This window comes from Megascapheus bottae, chromosome X, assembly GCF_031878675.1.
Source record: "Megascapheus bottae isolate mThoBot1 chromosome X, mThoBot2.hap1, whole genome shotgun sequence".
Taxonomy (NCBI): domain Eukaryota; kingdom Metazoa; phylum Chordata; class Mammalia; order Rodentia; family Geomyidae; genus Megascapheus; species Megascapheus bottae.
Genome location: NC_143547.1, coordinates 33,347,879 through 33,366,635, shown reverse-complemented (window position 1 = coordinate 33,366,635; position 18,757 = coordinate 33,347,879). Strand labels below are relative to the sequence as shown.

General features: G+C 39.1%; 1 protein-coding gene across 1 annotated transcript; it reads left to right on the top strand.

Annotated features, from left to right (window-relative positions):
• Positions 1 to 1,545: 1,545 nt before the first annotated feature.
• On the top strand, positions 1,546 to 4,363 carry LOC150040785 (checkpoint protein HUS1-like). Its single transcript, XM_090326809.1, has 4 exons — positions 1,546 to 1,706; positions 2,647 to 2,777; positions 2,856 to 3,032; positions 4,243 to 4,363. The coding sequence occupies exons 1-4, from the start codon at positions 1,655 to 1,657 to the stop codon at positions 4,351 to 4,353; spliced, it is 471 nt and encodes a 156-aa protein (XP_090182935.1). The 5' UTR covers positions 1,546 to 1,654; the 3' UTR covers positions 4,354 to 4,363.
• The last annotated feature ends 14,394 nt before the right edge of the window (positions 4,364 to 18,757 follow it).

Here is an 18,757-nt window from a genome sequence, read left to right as displayed (position 1 = left end):
AAAATTTATATCAGATATATTACTTAATATCCATGCTCTATATAGCAATTAATTAATCTCATAAGGGATAGTATTTCTAAATTAGTTCATAAAAACATAGTGAGTTTTATTGGCATAAATTTGAAAGTAATTTATGATACTTGGAAAATCATTTGTATGCTGAAATGAAAACTAGAATTTACCTTGATGTAATCTTAAAATTGGCAAAATTAATATCTCTCTTTTGCAATATACTAATCATATGCATCAATGTCACTATTTTTTGCTAGTACTGGGCCTTGAACTCAAGGCCTGAGTGCTGTCCTTGGGCGTTCTCAAGACTAGAGCTCTGCCACTTGATCCATAGCACCACTTCTGGCTTTCTTTTCTATGTATGTGGTATCAAGGGACTTTGTGCATGCTAGACAAGCACTCTACCACTTGGCCAAACTCCCAGCCTCATTGTCACTATTAATAGTATGTTAATTCCATGTATCAGGTTAAAATCTTGGTACTAGAGTCATATTTAATTTAAAAACCGAAAACTTTTAAATCTAGTGCTTGGGTGGGAATGTAATTCAGTGGTAGAATTATTATCTAGCAGGATATTCTGAGGGTTGGTTCCCAGCACATATAAAAAAGTAAAGAAAAGAACATTATCATTAGATACAACTATTTGATTGCTTTTTCAAATTAAAAAATTATAAGTTGACTAACCTCACCATGTCAGAAATGTATCAGATCTGGTGAAGTTCATATTCAGCCACGATTGCAGAATTATCTTTTACCTTCAGTATTTTGTGGGAATTCTGTCTTTAAGAATAAGTAATATGCTCTAAATTTACTAATATTCCCAATTTTCAAATTTTTAAACAAGATAGGACACTGTTGAGATACCAGTATAATCAATCAGGATAGAGAGGTTTCCAAGGTACTCTTTCATTACACATATTTAATATATTTGTTTAATACTTTATAAAAGAATGATTTCTTTGGGAAATCTTTAAGACAGAATCTTAAATACTTGTCAGAGGATTTTTTGTGGGTCTTGGGGCTTTGAACTCTGGCCTGGGTGCTGTCCCTGAGCTCTTCAACTAAAGGGTACCACCCTACCCTTGAGCCAAGCCCCATTTCCCGTTTTCTAGAGATTAATTGGAGATAAGAGCCAAGGCTGGCTTTGAACCTCCACCCTCAAATCTCAGCCTCTTGAGTAGCTAGGATTACAGGTGTGAGCCACCGCACCGGCTTGTCAGAAGTTTTTCAAAATGTGATTTCTTGGAACAACTGCACTAGATACACAGATTGGAGACTGCTGTGTTTCTAAGAGGCCATACTGAATGAAACAAAGAAACAAAAGAAAAACAAAGACCACTTGGTGGGTGGGGGCAACATAGGAAGGGAACTGAAATTTACTTATTCCAGTTTAGAACTACAGACTATCCAGTCGGACAAAAGATCCGAACGGAACTACTCTTGGTGTTGCTGTGATTCCGGTGGGACCCTCAGAAAGAGACACCATCGCAGAGAGAGACTGCTGCTGTGTTTCCAATGGGACCCACAGGAAGAGACAACAATGCAGAGAAAGACTGCTGCCGTATTTCCGGTGGGAACCTCAGGAAGAGACAGCGTTGCTGAGAGAGACGCGGTCCCACTACCTTGAGGCTTGAGTGTAGCTATGAACTTTGAGGCCGAGATTGTGGACCAAGGTTCCCTACATCACTTCATGGGTGAGCTGGGAAGGTAGTGAGGACCGAAAGGGGACCTGGAAGAGGCAGAGACCAGAGTGAGGCAGAGAGCTGTGGGTGTGGACTTGGGGGGTGTGGGTGAGTAGGTTAGGCCTTTGTTGTACGGATGACGTCATGTGCTAGCCAATGCTTCCAAAACGCTATTCCGGGTCATGTGATTCCCATTCCACCACTCCAGTACACATTTGGAGGTCCTGGGGTTTGAACTCAGGGCCTGAGCGCTGTCCCTGAGCTTTTTTTGGTCTATCACTTGAGCCGCAGAATCACTTCAGGCTTTTTGGTGGTTGTTTGGAAATGAGTCTCAATGGACTTTCCTGCCCAGACTGACTTTGAATTGTGATTCTCAGATCTCAGCCTCCTGAGTAGCTAGGATTACAGGTGTGAAGCACCAGCTGGCTCACTTTCCACCTTTTTTGTTTGTTTTGTTTTGTTTTAGTTTAGTGGCTATAGGAGTCTCACAGACTTTCCTGCATGGGCTGCCTTTGATCTATGATCCTCAGATCTCCTCCTCCTGAGTAGCTAGGATTACAGGCGTGAGCCAACAGCGCCCAGCTCCAGTACACATTTTTATTCCTCATACACATCCCTTTGCAGTTCTTCCCTCTTCCTAGACTGTGCCTAAATTTGTATGCCCAAACTTGCTTTCAGTGCTGTGCTAAGTACCCATCAGTTCATATGTTCACATGGGCTGTATAGTTTCTTAGATACTCCTTAGTTCTAGATCCTCATTGTCTTAAATATAGGATGTGTTGCAAACCCCCAACAGTTATTGGCATACTGACATGATTTCAAGAGTATTGGAGTACTTTCCAGTGTGGTAATAAGTTGCATCTTGGTAAACAGCTAAAGTTTGCAAAGCAAAATGACCTCTAAACTAGCGAATGTGCGTCTTTGTAATTCTTTCCTTTCCCCTTTGGTGTAGGTGTTATGACTATGGTAGGAAACCTAACCAACACCTGCACCATCGGGATCTGCCCAGATAAAATGATTTTCACTGTTTCACAAAATCAGGCTATTGAAAAGGGGATGAACCTTTGGTGTGAATTGCGGCAGGTAAGTAGGAGCTCCCTGAGGCCACAGACTTCCCCATTGCAACTTGATAGACCACAGGTGCCTGTTTTCTTCCTGTAGGAGCGTGTTTTCAGCAAATTTCAAATGGAAGGTATCTCTGCAGAAAACAATGGAATATTTTTGGAACTAGGATTGGAAAATGTACCACAAACTCTGGAAGCTGCCAAGAATGCCAAAGCCTTGAAAATCAAGTTGATTAATAGACATCCTGAGAGCCTTGTCCTGTGTATAGAGCTGGTGAGTGGAAAAAAGGATTTCCAGAAATTCCGTATGAGAGTCATGGCTTGGGACAAACATAAGTAGTTGCAGAATCTTGGCTTCATAACAATATTTTGAAAGCTATTTGGTTTTCTTTAAAATTAAGCAAATGGTGCACGTGTATTTTTCTCCAGAGTTGATACTTTATATTTTGTTTTTTTTAAATAATGCATTTACACAATATTGAGTCAGGTAGCAGCTGCTTTTCCAAACAGTAAGAGTTCCAGGATTTCTGTTTTAGTGATATTGTCATCTAGTATAGAAATCAAATCAAATTTCTGTTTTATTTAGATAATTTCCCTTCTTGATTCCTCTTTGTATCTCTTCTTTAATACCTTAAATTATTGACTAATTTTTCTGTAACCTATTTGCCTTATATGCTACCAGACAAATCTAGTGCACACTTCTCCTCAGCACTGGACTATCTTCCTCTACCTCTTGCGCCTTCTCTTGTTCTTCCTCCTCTTCCTCCCTTCTCTTTTTTCTCTTCCCCTCCCCCCAACATAGCAGTACATAGGATTACTAGCAATTTTATGAATATATTCTGTAGATCAGTTGGGAAGGATAGTAGAACTGTATATTTCAGACTAATACAACATTAACCTCCCTCGTCAGACAATATAAAGATAGGATGTCAGTTGAAACTTTAAAATAATGTTTGAAAATTATCCTGAAAATATTTAATTGTGAAAGTACTTCAAGAAGGAGAGCTATGCTGAGTGCACAATGCATGGTCTGAGTTTGCCTCAGCATAGCAAGTTCTTTTCTTTTCATCTCATAGATTCCTAATCTATTATTCCCTTTCAAACTTAAAACTGTTTTAGCTCATCCCCATCTTCCCATGACTGTCTGCTTCTCTAGATCATGCGTCATCTCCCTCGCTCTCTCACAGTATAGCAGCTACCCTCTCACTCAACCTGGTTCTTACTGTATTTTCTTCAAGACATTAATGATTGTCTCATATAAGTTTGTTTGCTTGATTTCTTACTGATTCCATTGTTCGATTGGAACATTTAGGACCTTTTTATCTTATTCACCATACTTTTCAGTTCCTTAGGGCACAGGGCAGAATAGGTACAACATGAACAGGAGCTGGGTAGATTTTGAGTGAAGGAATAAAGAACATTCTTTGGTTTTTATTTTGTTTCAATATTCACAACATCAACTACTTTAACCCTTTTCTTGACAGTCATTTGCATCCAGAAGTCGCCGCCCTGTGACATATGACTTCCCTGTCAAAGTTATCCCGAGGAATGTGTGGAAAGACTTTCGAGAATACTTATTTCTAGACGCATGTTAATGATACCTTCAGTCCTATTTGCTTTGTATAAGCAAATATATGTTTTCAAGACCAAACAATAAACATTCTGATTTGAACATTTCCTGAGTGATTATTATTTAGAAATTATTGTTTCCTGAACATTAGACACTAGGCTTAATTTTCACCAAACTTCCTGATTTTGATGAGTAGAAAATTAAACCTTGTTCCAGGTTCAGCATATTGCAGCCTGGACAAATAAGACAGCAAAATAATTATCAATCTGAAGGGAAAAAATCACTTTATGCCTTTTCGACAAAATACCTGATATGATCAATTTCTTAAAAAGGAAGTTTTGGAAGTGGCACTGTGGCTCAAGTGGTAGAGCGATACCCTTGAGCTGAAGAGCTCAGGGACAGCACCCAGGCCCAGAGTTCAAGTCCCATCACTAACCAAAATTTTAAAAATAAAAAGAAGTCTTATTTTGGTTCAATTCAGAGATTTAAATCTGTGATAAGTTGGACCATTGTTTTAGAGTTTATGGTGAGACAGCATATCATGCTGGAAGAATGTGGGAGAAGGAGGTGTTCACCTCATGGCAACCGGTAAAGAATCATCAAAGAATAAGGTCAGTCCCAATATCCATCTACAGGACATATCCCCAATTACAAAATTTTTTTCCATTAGGCACTGCTTCCTAAAGGATTCCTTCACCTCCCAAAATCTGCACAGGTTAGGGATCAAGCCCTTAATTCATAGTTCTATGGGAGACCATCATGGGCCAGAATATAGAAGTAAATGAAGCTTAAAAAGAATTTGAGAGAGTCTGGACTCCAGGGTATAATCATAACTACTTAGCAGGCTAAGATCTGAGAATTGTGATTCAAAGTTAGCCAGGGAAGGAAAGTCATGAGATTCTTATCTCAAGTTAATAACCAGAAAAGCTGGAAGTAAAGCTGTGGTTCAGGCGGTAGAGTGCTATCTTTGAGAAAATAAAAAAAGCTCAGGGACAGTGTCTAGGCCCTGAGTTCAAGCCACAGAACAGCATAAAAAGAATTTGAGACAATAATGTTGTACTTAGAACAAAGTTACCTGTTGTTTAGTCTAAGGCATCCCTTGAGAGACCATATAAACTAATGGCTACACAGATTACTCAATCACAAAAATAGAGTACCCCAGTGTTAGTGACAGAAAAGTAGTTACTTTCCTGGAGTCCAGATCCTATTTGACTATAGCATCACAAAGAAACCAATATGATAAACCTAAACAACATGAGTAGCTCAGAAAGATGCAGAGTTTCACACCCTAACACCTGGAGTTAGACCCTGACTATTTGAAAATCCCTTGGCAAATCAGTCATCCTGTTAAAGAGACAGCTTCTCTTAACCCTGTTAATAATGTGCTCACGACCTGTGTTGGTTCTAGTAAAAGAAATTCATTGCTAAAAGGTTTTCACATTTGGAAGTATGATATGTCTGCATTTGTAACAACTTGTGGGATAAGATACCCCAAACAGAAATGGCCTTGTTCCTAATGTATTTATGCTGTTCAGTTGCTGTGAGATTACAGAAACTTGGGGAGGCTTAATGGTTTCCACTGCCCCTCTATACCTTGGTTTGTTTAGTGCTCCCTAGCCTACTATGAAACCATTCAGTGAACCTATGACCAATATTTTGTCACAACACTGCTCTCTGTTCCAAGCCTATGTTCCTTTGCAAATTTGAGCTTTGTTGCCAGTTCTAGTATTGAACTCAGGGCCTGGGCACTGTCCTTGGGCTTTTTCAAGGCTAGTGCTATACCATTTGAGCCACAGCACAATTTTTGGCTTTTGGATATTTTGGCTTTTTCCCTGTTTTTTTTAGGGGGGGTGTCGGTCTTAGAGATTGAACTCTGGGCCTGGGTGTTGTCTCTGAGATTTTCAGCTCAAGGCTAGTGGTCTACCACTTAAACCACAGCACCACTTTGGGCTTTTTGGTGTTTAATTGGAGATAGAAGTGTTACAGATTTTCCTGCGCTGGCTGGGTTTGAACCACTATCCTCAGATCTCAGTCTTCTGTTTAGCTAGGGTTACAGGCATGAGCCACCAGCACCTGGCTTTCATTTTCTTTTGAATGGGCCACAGTTTCCTATGTCATTGTGATTGGGGGATGTTTTTCTCTGAAAACTGAACATTTGAATACTGTAATATAATATTTTAAGTCAAATTCTCTATCTTCCACAGGGTTTACTGATATTAATTTAGAGAAGTAGAAGCCATTTGGGCTTAGAGATATTACTGAAATGTATTGATAGATCTTGTGCTTCTTGTTATAATGGGTCACTGTCATCCTTGCTTCTTAACTTTATATTCACCTTGTGGTTTGGTAGCACCTTCCTTGGAAGCTCAGTGCTAAAAGAAACATGAGACAGCAAAATAACTCTGCCTTATAATGCTCAAGGTTAACAAACACTCAATACATATTGCCTATATAATTTCTTAAGAGGTCAGTACACTGAAAAAGGAGTCAAAGGTCATAATAGGGCCTGGCATGGTGGCTCATGCCTGTAATCCTAGCTACTCAAGAGGCTGACATCTGAGGATCGAGGTTCAAAGCCAGCCCAGGCACTAGAGTCCATGAGACATTAATCTCCAATTAACCATCAGAAAATGGGAAATGGCACGGTGGCTGAAGAGGTAGGGTGATAGCCTTGAGCTGAAGAGCTCAGGGACCACCACCGAAGCCCAGAGTTCAAGCCCCATGACCGACAGAAAAAAGTCATAATACTACTCAATACTAGAATTTATATGCTTTTTTTGGCCAGTCCTGGGCCTTGAACTTAGGGCCTAAGCACTGTCCTTAGGCTTTCTCAAGGCTAGATCTCTACCACTTGAGCCACAGCACCACGTCTGTTTGTTTGTTTTTTTTTCTATGTATGTGGTACCAAGGAATCAAGCCCAGGTCTTCATGCATGCTAGGCAAGCACTCTACCACTAGGCCAAACTCCTGGCCCATATAATTTATACACTTTTGTGTGCATTCCATCTGGTACCATTTTTGGATATGTAAAACCAGAGTTGGAGCAGTTTAACCACAGAGTGGAAAAGAAACATGCCAGGAGTCCACAAAAGGCTTCATGCCCTTCCTCCTGACACATTCATCAGACAACACCTGTGCTTTGTTTTCTTCCTTTCCAGATAGGTCTGTCTTCATGTATCCAAGCTGATAATGGAGGGTGCAGCTCAGGTAGAGGAAGGACACAGGCCTCTCTTCTCCTTTTTGCTTGTTTCTATTTCCTATTTCTTCACTGCATAGAATTATCCTACATGACAGAATAGAATAACAATGAAAGCTTGTCTCTAGCTCTTCTGTGGCTGAGAAACAACCCTCAATCTATACCATGATGTGAAAGGCAGAGAGCAGCATGTGGGAACATAGATAAGAGTTCCCCATTGTGTTACTATTTATTTCCTAGAATAGCTCTTGCTACTCTCCTTATGTTTTCCTCCAAGTCATTGGATCAAACGGTTCTGTCTCAGCACTTAAGAAGTTGGGACTGCAGGCTTAGGTTTTCTTTTCTGGAAAGACTCCTATGCTACAGAAATGTAGAAATTTCTCCAAGCCTCAATTTTAGTGTTCTCATCTCTAAATCAGATAGCATGGTCCCACAACTCTCTTCAAGATGAAATGCCCCATAAAGCCATACACAATCGAAGAAAAACTATGGCCTCTATGCCTTATGTTAGTCACTTGCCAGTGTGGAGAGATAAACATTCTCGGACCCCTGGAATTCCAGTCTACTCTGGAACTATGGGTAAGGAAATTGGAGGCAGAAGCAGGACAGCTGTTGTTTCTTTTCTCTTATCGCCTCACATCTACTCTTTTATTAGTTGCTCTGTGCTATTATAAGTTGTAACTATGATTTATAAGGAACTACTAGCAAGAGCTGGTGGCTCATGCCTGTAATTCTAGTTACTCAGGAGGCTGAGATCTGAGGATCATGGTTCAAAGCCAATCAGGGTATGAAGGTTCATGAAACTCTTAACTCCAATTAGCCACCAGAAAACTGGAAGTGGTGCTGTGGCTCAAGTGATAGAGTGCTAGCCTTGTGCTAAAGAGCTCAGGGACAGAGCCCAGGCCCAGAGTTCAAGCCCCACGACCAACCAAAAAAGAAAAAGAAGAAGAAACTATCGAAGTCATTGTGTACAGGTACCATATTTTGTTGATCCTTTCGTCCATTCACAGTCAGACCAAAGAGGATATTCTTTGAAGCAGAACACAGGCACAATTTCTATGTGGATCTGATCATATGAAATAATACCTATGAAAATGAACTTCAGGGAATGGGACCAAAAGGGTTTTGTTTTGGTTTTGGTTTGGTTTTTGTCACTTGTTGGGTTTGAACTCAAGGCCTGGGCATTGTCCCTGACTCTTCGGCTCACAGCTAGACTCTAACACTTTGAGCCACAGTGCTACTTACGGTTTTCTGGTGGTCAATTAGAGGTAAGAGTCTCACAGATATTCATGCCTGGGTTGGCTTTGAACCATGATCCTCAGATTTCAGCTTCCTGAGTTTCTAGGATTACAAGCATGAGTCATTGGTGCCGGGAACCCAAAAGGATTTTTCTTTTTTGATGTTTTTGTTCCTTTTCTTTTTGTCTTCTTTGTTTATCTGTGTTTGAGAAAGTAGGGAGACACAGAAATGGTGGGATGAATGGTGAAAAGTGCAGCAGTGGTACTCACTGGACACTATATTGAAAATGAACTATGTAACTTCAGGATGGAGATGGGAAAGAAACTGGGAGAGAGTGAGAGAAGGGGTAACATTGTTCAAAAGCACGTATACTCTTTATCTGACCTATGAACCTATAACCCATCTGTAATCAACATTTTAATAATATTAAAAATACATCGCAAAAAAACAAAGAAAGAAAGAAAGAAAGACTAAAGCCAGTCTTTCAGGGTCACTGTGTACTAGGTAATACCAACAGAAGAACATTGCCCTCTGGAGGATATCATGAATAATATCATATCATTGGATATTTTTATGTAGCACTTAAGACATTTGAAGGGACTGGGTAATGCTGGCCTCCTCTGAGTCTCTGAGAAAGAACCTCAGTAATTCAGATGCTTTCACCTATACAAGCATGACAGGAGGTCTAGCCAGGATAACGAATGGTGGAAAACAGAAAAAGGTAGACTCATTTCATTCTATGTATCTCTTTCTTAAAAAAAGAAAATTAGGGCTAGGAGTTTGGCCTAGTGGTAGAATGCTTGCCTAGCATGCATGAGGACCCAGGTTCGATTCCTCACTACTACATACATAGAAAAAAGTTGGAAGTGGTGCTGTGGCTCAAGTGGTAGAGCTCTAGCCTTGGGAAAAGTCCAAGGACTTTGCTCAGGCCCTGAGTTCATGGCCCACGACTGGCAAAATAAAAATCATTCACAAAATGAGCAACGCTATATTACATATCTAGGATTTTGTGAGGAGGAGTATAAATCAAATGTAAGATTATTTGAGGCTTTAAAAAAAGATCTTTACCAAGTATAATGGCATATGTCTACAGTCCTGACCAGTTTGTTAACAGAGATCAGAAAACTAATTGAGACAAGAAGGTTGAGATTGGCCTGTATTATATTCAGGGTTTGGTATAAATGCTTTGACTCTATTTCGAGCTATCACTATGTCATTGCTGAATATGCATTTGAAATAAGATGAGTACTAGCCTACCATTCTAAAGTGTTTCCACAAGACAGATACAAAAATTAAAATGCCTACAATAGCACTCTTAAGAGAAATTTCACTTCAGAGATTGTTCTCATTCCTGCTAATAAAATAGTAATTTGTCATGAGTTTCTTGCAGCTCATTCCTGCTAATAAAATAGTGATTTGTCATGAGTTTCTTGCAATACTTGTTGGTAAACTTGTCCATTACCAGTATGAACAGACCTGCCATGCCCCTCCTCCAGTTCATCGCCAGGACTAAAATTAGCATTCTGGATTCCTTATATTATCATTTCTAGAACTCAAATACTTTGTCTAAAAGTATAATACTTATTTTCCGGACTCCCTGCTATGTATACAGCTTGTCACCATTGTCGTTGAGTTTACCTGTATTTAGTATTCTTCTGTTCTCTGAAGTATGAACCTATTTATTTGAAGAAGTTCCTTTACTTTGTAGTAGAAAAATGTTGAGGTAAACTGAGAACTTTCAACTCAAGAAAGAGGAAAAGAAATGTTAAAATGTGTACAAAGACAGAGATAGATAGATAGATAGATAGATACCCACAGCGAAGCAAGAAGACCTAATCCAAATAAACAGACCTATTTCAAGCACTGAAATAGAAATGGCAATAAGAGACCTTCCACCTAAAAAAGCCCAGGGCCAGATGGATTCACAGCTGAATTCTATAACGTCTTCAAAGCAGAGCTCACACTCCTCAAGCTCTTCAACGAAATTGAAAACGAAGGCTCTTTGCCAAACTCATTCTATGAAGCCACTATAACCCTCATCCCCAAACCAGACAGAGATTCATCAAAGAAAGAGAACCATAGACCCATTTCTCTGAAGAATATTGATGCAAAACTCCTCAACAAAATACTGGCAAACCGTGTTAAAAAACTCATCAAAAAATCATACACTATGATCAAACAGGATTCATCACAGGGATGAAAAGCTGGTTCAACATATCCAAATTAGTCAATATAATTGAACACATCAACAGGAGCAAGGAAAAGAATCACATGATTGTCTCTATAGATGCACAAAAGGCATTTGAAAAGATCCAACACCCCTTTACGCTAAAAGCTCTGGAAAAACTAGGAATCCATGGAACATTCCTCAGTATAATAAAAGCTGTTTATGACTAACCCACAGCTAGTATTATACTTAATGGCGAAAAGCTAAAGCCATTCCCTCTATAATCAGGTATGAGACAAGGATGCCCACTCTCTCCACTCCTCTTTAACATATTATTAGAATTCTGAGCCAGAGCAATAAGGCAAGAAGCAAGCATAAAGGGGATCCAAATAGGGAAAGAGGAAGTGAAACTTTCCCTCTTTGCAGATGACATGATTCTATATTTAAACAACCCTATAGAGTCCACTCCCAAGCTCCTTTAGCTGATTCAAAACTTTGGCAAGGTAACAGGGTCTAAAATTAACCCTCAAGAATCAACTGCCTTCCTATATGCCAAGAGTGAGAGGAATTGGGCAACAATCAGGAAAGCAATTCCTTTTGCAATAGCCTCAAAGAAAATAAAGTACCTAGGAATTAACTTAACAAAGAATGCAAAGGACCTTTTTGATGAAAACTTTAAAACCCTGAAAAAGGAAATTAAAGCCGAATTGACGAAATGGAAAAACCTCCCATGCTCCTGGATTGGAAGAATCAACATCGTGAAAATGGCAATCTTGCCAAGGGCTATGCGCAAATTCGATGCAATACCCATCATTATCTCAATGTCATGTCATTCTTTCAGGAAATAGAAGAGGCAATCCAAAATTTTATATGGAATAATAAAAGACCCCATATAGCAAAAACAATTCTTAGCAGAAAGAACAGTGCAGGAAGAATTTCAATACCAAACTTTAGACTCTATTACAGAGCTATAATAATTAAAACAGCTTGTTATTGGCACAAGATCAGGCCTGAAGACCAATGAAATAGAACCGAGGACCCAGATATTAAACCACAGACCTATGACTACCTAATCTTTGATAAGGGAGCAAAAAAAATGTTAGAATGGAAGAAAGACAGCCTCTTCAACAAGTGGTGCTGGCAGAACTGGTTAAGCACTTGGAAAACTAAAGTTGGATCCTTCTTTGTCACTCTCCACTAGGATTAACTCCAAATGGATCAAAGACCTCGAGGTAAAAGCTGATACACTGAAAACTTTACAAGAAGGAATAGGAGATACACTAAGTCTCCTTGGCACAGGTCGAAACTTTCTTAATAAAGACCAAGAAACACAACAAATCAGAGAAAGGATGGATAAGTGAGACTGCATTAAACTGCAGAGCTTCTGTATGGCAAAGAACATAGCTAACAAATTAGCTAGAAAGCCTACAGAATGGGAGAAGATCTTCACTAACCATACAATGGACAAAGGCCTCATATCTAAAATATATCAACAGCTCAAAAAATTGAATCATTCCAAAACTAATCTCCAAAGAAACAACCATCACATTAAAAGATGGGCCAAAGAGTCTTCTCTGAAGAAGAAATAAAAATGGCCTATAGACACATGAAGAAATGCTGAATATCTCTGGCTATAAAAGAAATGTAAATCAAAACAACTCTAAGATTACACCTCACTCTAGTTAGAATGGCCAGGATCAAGAAATCTAATAACAACAGATGCTTGAGGGGATGTGGCCAGGAGGGATCTCTACTACACTGTTGGTGGGAGTGCAAACTCGTTCAACCACTATGGAAAGCAGTATGGCAGTTCCTCAAAAGACTAAATATAGAGCTCCCCTATGACCCAGAAATTCCACTACTTGGCATTTACCCAATTGTCCAGAAACAAGGACATACTAAATCCACTAGCAAAACAATGTTCATTGCAGCACTATTTACCATAGCAAAGATATGCAACCATCCCAGATGTCCCTCATTTGATGAATGGATCAACAACATGTGGTATTTATACACAATGGAATTCTATGCTGCTGTCAGAAAGAACGATATTGCCCCATTTGTAAGGAAATGTAAAGACTTAGAAAAAAATCATATTAAGTAAGCCAGACTCAGAGGAACATAGGCTCAATGGATTCCTTCATTTGTCATAATCAGTAGAAACCTTGGGCTCTCCTAGCAGAGATTTACAATAGAACAAAATCTAGATACATAAGGCCATAAAGTATGACACTAAATGTAAGGACTTCCAGGTTATAGAAACAAAAGCCATATAATGAGTGATTGTTGTCCTTAATGTACTATGTTATCTCTCATCTCTTTTGCTGTCCCTTGGAAATCTCATATTGTTAAAATATTTCACCTTGTTACCTGATATATTTTATATATACTTAATTGGTTATCTGAAATAGGATAGGGAAGGGGGGAAATCAAGATGAGCGGAGCTGGGGGGAGGGAAATGGAGACCATGACATGAAAAAGGGTATCAATATTTATGAATTAATGTACCTTCTCTCTGGTGAATATAATGTAACCATTCTATTAATTACAATAAAAATATATGAAAAAAAGATCTAGATCCCAGGCATTTTGGTGTGTTGATAATTTAAGTCAAAGCAATAAAATATGTTCATTGTTGGTTGAAATTTTTTTGTTTTTTCGATATTTTTTGTCTGTCATGGGACTTGAACTCTGAGCCTGGGTGCTGTCCCTGAGCTCTTCAGCTCAGAGGCCACAGAGGCTTCTGCCTAGCACTCCTGCCCAATCTTGAACTCTAAAGCTTAGTCTTGGAAAGCAACTTAAGAGAAACTGTTACATCCTAGACACTTACAAGGTCTAGAATTAAAGTTCAGGACCAACACACATTCAGTAAAAATTTGTAAAAGTTATTGCTATTAAGGGATCAGTGCTAGTTTCTCAGAAGGCTGAGATCATAGGATTGGAGTTTGAAGCTAGTACAGGCAAGAAAATGTATTAGCCACTTATCTTGAATAAACTACCAAAAAAAGCCAGAATTGGAGCTATGGCTTGAGTAGTAGCATTGAACAAATTAAAATTCAAGCTCATAACAGGAATGGTTGGCCTAGTGGTAGAGTGCTTGCCTAGCATGCATGAAGCCCTGAGTTCCATTTCTCAGAACCACATACTCAAAAGTCAGAAGTTGTACAGTGGCTCAAGTGTTAGAACCTAAGTTCAGTGCCCAGGATGCTGAGTTCAAGTCTCATGACTGGCAAAAAAGAAAAATAAAAAGAAAGAAGTGGGGGAGGGGTGAGATCAGGGCATTAAAAAGTGGGAGCAGAAAAACACTTTCATGTACACTTCATCAGGTATCATATTTGGTAAAACCAGAGTTAGAAAAATTTAATGACAGTGCAGAGGGAAAGGCCAGGGGTCCCAAGGAATCTGCATGCTCTTCCTCCTGACACATTCACAGACAATGCCTGTGCTGCCTTCTCTATTATCCCAGATATTTCACTCTCATTTGTCCAAGCTAATATGGGTGGACCCAGCCCAGATAGAAGACACAGATATCTCTTCTTTCTTCTGCCCCTATCTTCATTTCATGCCGCCCTAGTGTACTTTTCTCCATGATAATGTAAAACAATGAAGAAAGCCAGTTTCTAAGCCATCCTCATTTCCAACTGTCAACCACTATCACAGTGTTCTGCGATAGAACAGATGCTGTGGCAACACAGACAAGAGGCTGCTATTCTGTACTTGCCAATTTACTAGAACCAGTTTTTCCTTGCTGGCCATACTGTACCACAAGTCCATAGCTCAAGCTCTTCTCCTATTTCAGCCTCCTAAGAAGAGCTGGATCCACAGACATAGGTTATATCTCCTAGAAAGGACCCTATGTTACAGGAACAAAGAAACATCTCTAATTCTCAGATTCAGTGTTCTCATCTCTAATTCAAGCAACATGATCATACACACACTCCCTTATTCGGTCCTCTCTGCAGGGAGATAAGACCCTAAAAAGCCATGAGCCATGTTCTCAGAGAAACCATGTCCTCTATGCTGTATTAATCACAGGACAGTGTGACCTCTGGGAATTCAGTTTACCCTGGAGCTGAGGATAAGGATTTGGGAGACAGATATGGAATTGCCCTTTGATCTACATCCTCCTATGCTCTACTGAAGAGGATTTTATTTTTAGGTTTATTTATTTCTATTTTCATTTATTAATTGTTCTATGCTATGGCAACTTGTAACTATGTTTAAGAGAAATGAAATACACAACTGGGCTTGGTGGCTCATGCCTGTAATCCTAGCTACTCAGGAGGCTGAGTTCTGAGGATCACAATTCAAAGCCAGCCCAGCCAGTAAAGTCCATGAGACTCTTACCTCCAGTTAACCAGTAGAAGGCCAGAAGTGGCATTGTGGCTCGGTAGGGCTGTAACTCTCCTGAGATGGAGAGCTCAGGAACATCACCCAGGCCCAGAGTTCAAGCCCCACAATCAACAGAAAAAAAAAGAAATTCACTCCCTGCAGGTCACTCTGCACACTAGGTGTTGTCAGCGGTAGACCAGCACCATAATGTCATATCATAGGATATATATATATATATATATATATATATATGGTAATATTTAGAAATTCAAAGGAGATGAGTGATGCTTACCTCCTCTGAAAGAGAGCACAGTAGATCAGATACTTTTTCCTTTAATATGTCTCCTGCCATAACCAGAATGAATAGTGTCAAATGACAAAAGAAGAGCTGTTTCTTTCTGTATATTTTTTTGGCAGTCCTGGGGCTTGAATACAGGGTCTGGGCCCTATCCTTAGGCTTTCTTAAGGCTAATGAGCCACAGCACTTCTGGCCTTTTCTCTGTATGTGGTTCCCAGGAATCAAACCCAAGGCTTCATGTAAGCGTGGCAAGTGACCTACCACTAGGTCACACTCTTGGCCTCTTTCTGTATTCTTTAATGGAAAAAAGAAAGTATTTTATAAAAGTTACTACTACTAGATTAGATTTCTCCCTTTCTGTGAGGCCATTGAGTAAAATATGACCCTACTGACTACCTTAAGAAAATATCCTCACCAAGAATGGTGGCACATATCTGTAGTCCCAGCCACTTGACAGAAACAGGAAGATTAGTCCAGCCAATAACGTTGTATTAAAGAATGGTTTTAGTTTAAAACAATGGAGAGGAAGATAGACAGACAAGACTAACAGAGAAAATGACAGAAACAAGGAAACATACAGAGACCTACAGAGGGATAATGAGAGAGAGAGAGAGAGAGAGAGAGAGAGAGAGAGAGAGAGAGAGAGAGAGAGAGAGAGAGAGAGAGAGAGAGAGAGAGAGAGAGAGAGAGAGAGAGAACTGTCAAGGAACAGAAAGAAACAGAGAAAATAACAAAGAAGGAATAGAACCTCTATTAGTAAATGTCAATTTTTAACTCTCTGATCAGCAATCTTAACTGTAGCATATGTCCAGGAAACTTATAGTCCTATCCTGTCATGTGTCACTATTCTTTCTCCACTCTCATTTATTATTATTATTATTATAAAGGTGATGTACAGAGGGGTCACAGTTACATGAATTATGTAAAGCGTACATTTCTTGTGAACAATGTCACCATTTCCCTTGATCTTTCCCAGTTTTTCCCTCTCATCTCCACTGACAAGTGCATAATTCATTTTCAATATAATGTCCAGTGAGTAACATTGCCTCATTTGTTCACCCTTTGCCCCTCCATTTCTGTGCCTCCACTTACACTCCCAAACACATACAAATTAACAGAACAGAAAGGAAAGGAAATAAAAACAGCAAAAGAAAATCCTCTTGTTTCCATTGCCTGGAGTTCATTTTGATAACTATTATTTTGTATACACATAGGCATCGTGCCTCTGTACTCCCTTCCTAAAAGTATCCTATGTCCCAATGTAGTTTAGATCTAGCTTATCCATATGAGAGAAAATACGTGCCATTTGCCTTTTTGTGCTTAACATGATTTGTTTTAGGTCCATCAATTTCCCTACAAAAGACATCATATTATTCTTTCTAATGGTTGTGAAAATTCCATCATGTATAGGTACCACATTTTTAATCCACTCATCTATTTTAGGACATCTGGGATGTTTCCACAAGTTGGCTATTATGAATAGTGCATCAAAGAATATGGATGTGAGAGTATCTTTATGGTGTTCTTGCTTGTGATGTTCTGGATTGATGCCCAGGAGTAGTAAGAATGGGTTATATAGAAGATTTATGTCTAGTTTTTTTTGTTTATTTGGGTTTTTTTTGAGGAAACTCTAGAATGCTGTCCGAAGTGGTTGTACTAGTTTATATTCCCACCAACTGTGCAATAGGGTATCTTTTTCCCCACATCCTCTCCAACATTTGTTGTTTTTAGAATTCATGATGTCTGCTGATTTGATTTGTTCTGATTTAATTTGCTTTGATTGTATTTCTTTGCCACTCTTACCTCTTTTTCTGAGAAGTCTCTCCTTAGATCTTTGCCCATTTCTTGAGCTCCTTGTATATTTCAGATATTAAGCCTCTGTCTAACATATTACTAGTAAAAATCATCTCCCAGTCTGTTAGCTGTCTCTCTGGTTTAGTACCTATGGCCTTTGTTGTGCAGAAACTTTTTAATTTGATGTAATTTCATTTATCAAGTTTCTATCTGTTGTGCCCCTGGGACTCTCTTTAGATAGTTGCTACCTATAAGGCCCTATTTTTAAAGGATCTGTCACCTCTAATTTTCTCTACATTTGGGATAATGCCTTCAACTTATGAATCCTCATGGATCTTTCAAATGAAAGGACATATAGACAGAAACATAATAACAGGAGTTTGGTAGGTGAAAGCAAAGCTAGAATTTTCCAGAGATGGGGAAGAGATTAGTTGATCTCCTGTGAGCTGGAGAATTATGCACATGAGGAACTAACTTCTGCCCCGGTCCCAATATCAGCATAGTGCTTTGTTGAAAATTGGACTTGATCATTTCTGTGAGACTTATGAAGACATTAACACCATTTAATTCCCTTTGATTTCCAAATGCCCAATTCAGTATCTGAGATATCATTATTTATAAGTATCTATGTGTACATGGAGGGAGATGGGCTATGGGTTGAGCTCAAATGATAGAATATTTATTTTCCTAGCATGAAAGAGGTCATGGATCAATTTTCAATACTGAACACAGAGAGGACAATTTCATAAACTCAGCACCCTGTTTGGGTCACATATTGAAGTAAACTGCGATAGTCTTATATTCAGACGGTAAGAAAATTACAACGTAACTACTTCCTTATGTTGTAGGAAAGGTGTTTATGGCTTTGGTAAAAAGCAGAAAACTACTCAATGCTTTTAACACATCTTGAACTCTAAGTGTAAATATGTGTTCCTATATCTGTGTGTCACTCATTTAAAAGCAAATAAATCTAATTCATTGTACCTATTATATTTCTAGGCTCAAACCCTCTTAGTATATGTGGATAACGATACATATCCTTGGATATGAATACTGAAGTTCATGAATATACAAACTCAAATTAAATACTACACACATTTACTTCCAAATTTTCCCATAGTAATGGTGCAGCCTCTACTCCCCTCACTCCTTCCATGCTCCAGATCTTTTCTATTGAAGCCTTTCTCACTCCCAGGCTCTTTCAGTTTCTGGCTTTGTGACAATTGTCTCTAACCATCCATCCTGATGCCACCTGTATTGTTCCACTTGTTGAGGTTGAGAGGCCATGGAATTGGACATATGTGTGGTGGGAAAGCTAAGGGTGCTCTGTAGCAATATAAAGGGAGATACTTCATGGGACTCTCTTCAAATGAAGTTTTGACTGGAATTTCAGTTTTTAAAAT

Coding starts and splice junctions, on each gene's coding strand:
- LOC150040785 (XM_090326809.1), top strand. CDS start 1,655: ATGAACTTTGAGGCCGAGATTGTGGACCAAGGTTCCCTACATCACTTC. Junction 1,707..2,646: donor TTCCCTACATCACTTCATGG/GTGAGCTGGGAA, acceptor CCTTTGGTGTAG/GTGTTATGACTATGGTAGGA. Junction 3,033..4,242: donor TTGTCCTGTGTATAGAGCTG/GTGAGTGGAAAA, acceptor TTTTCTTGACAG/TCATTTGCATCCAGAAGTCG.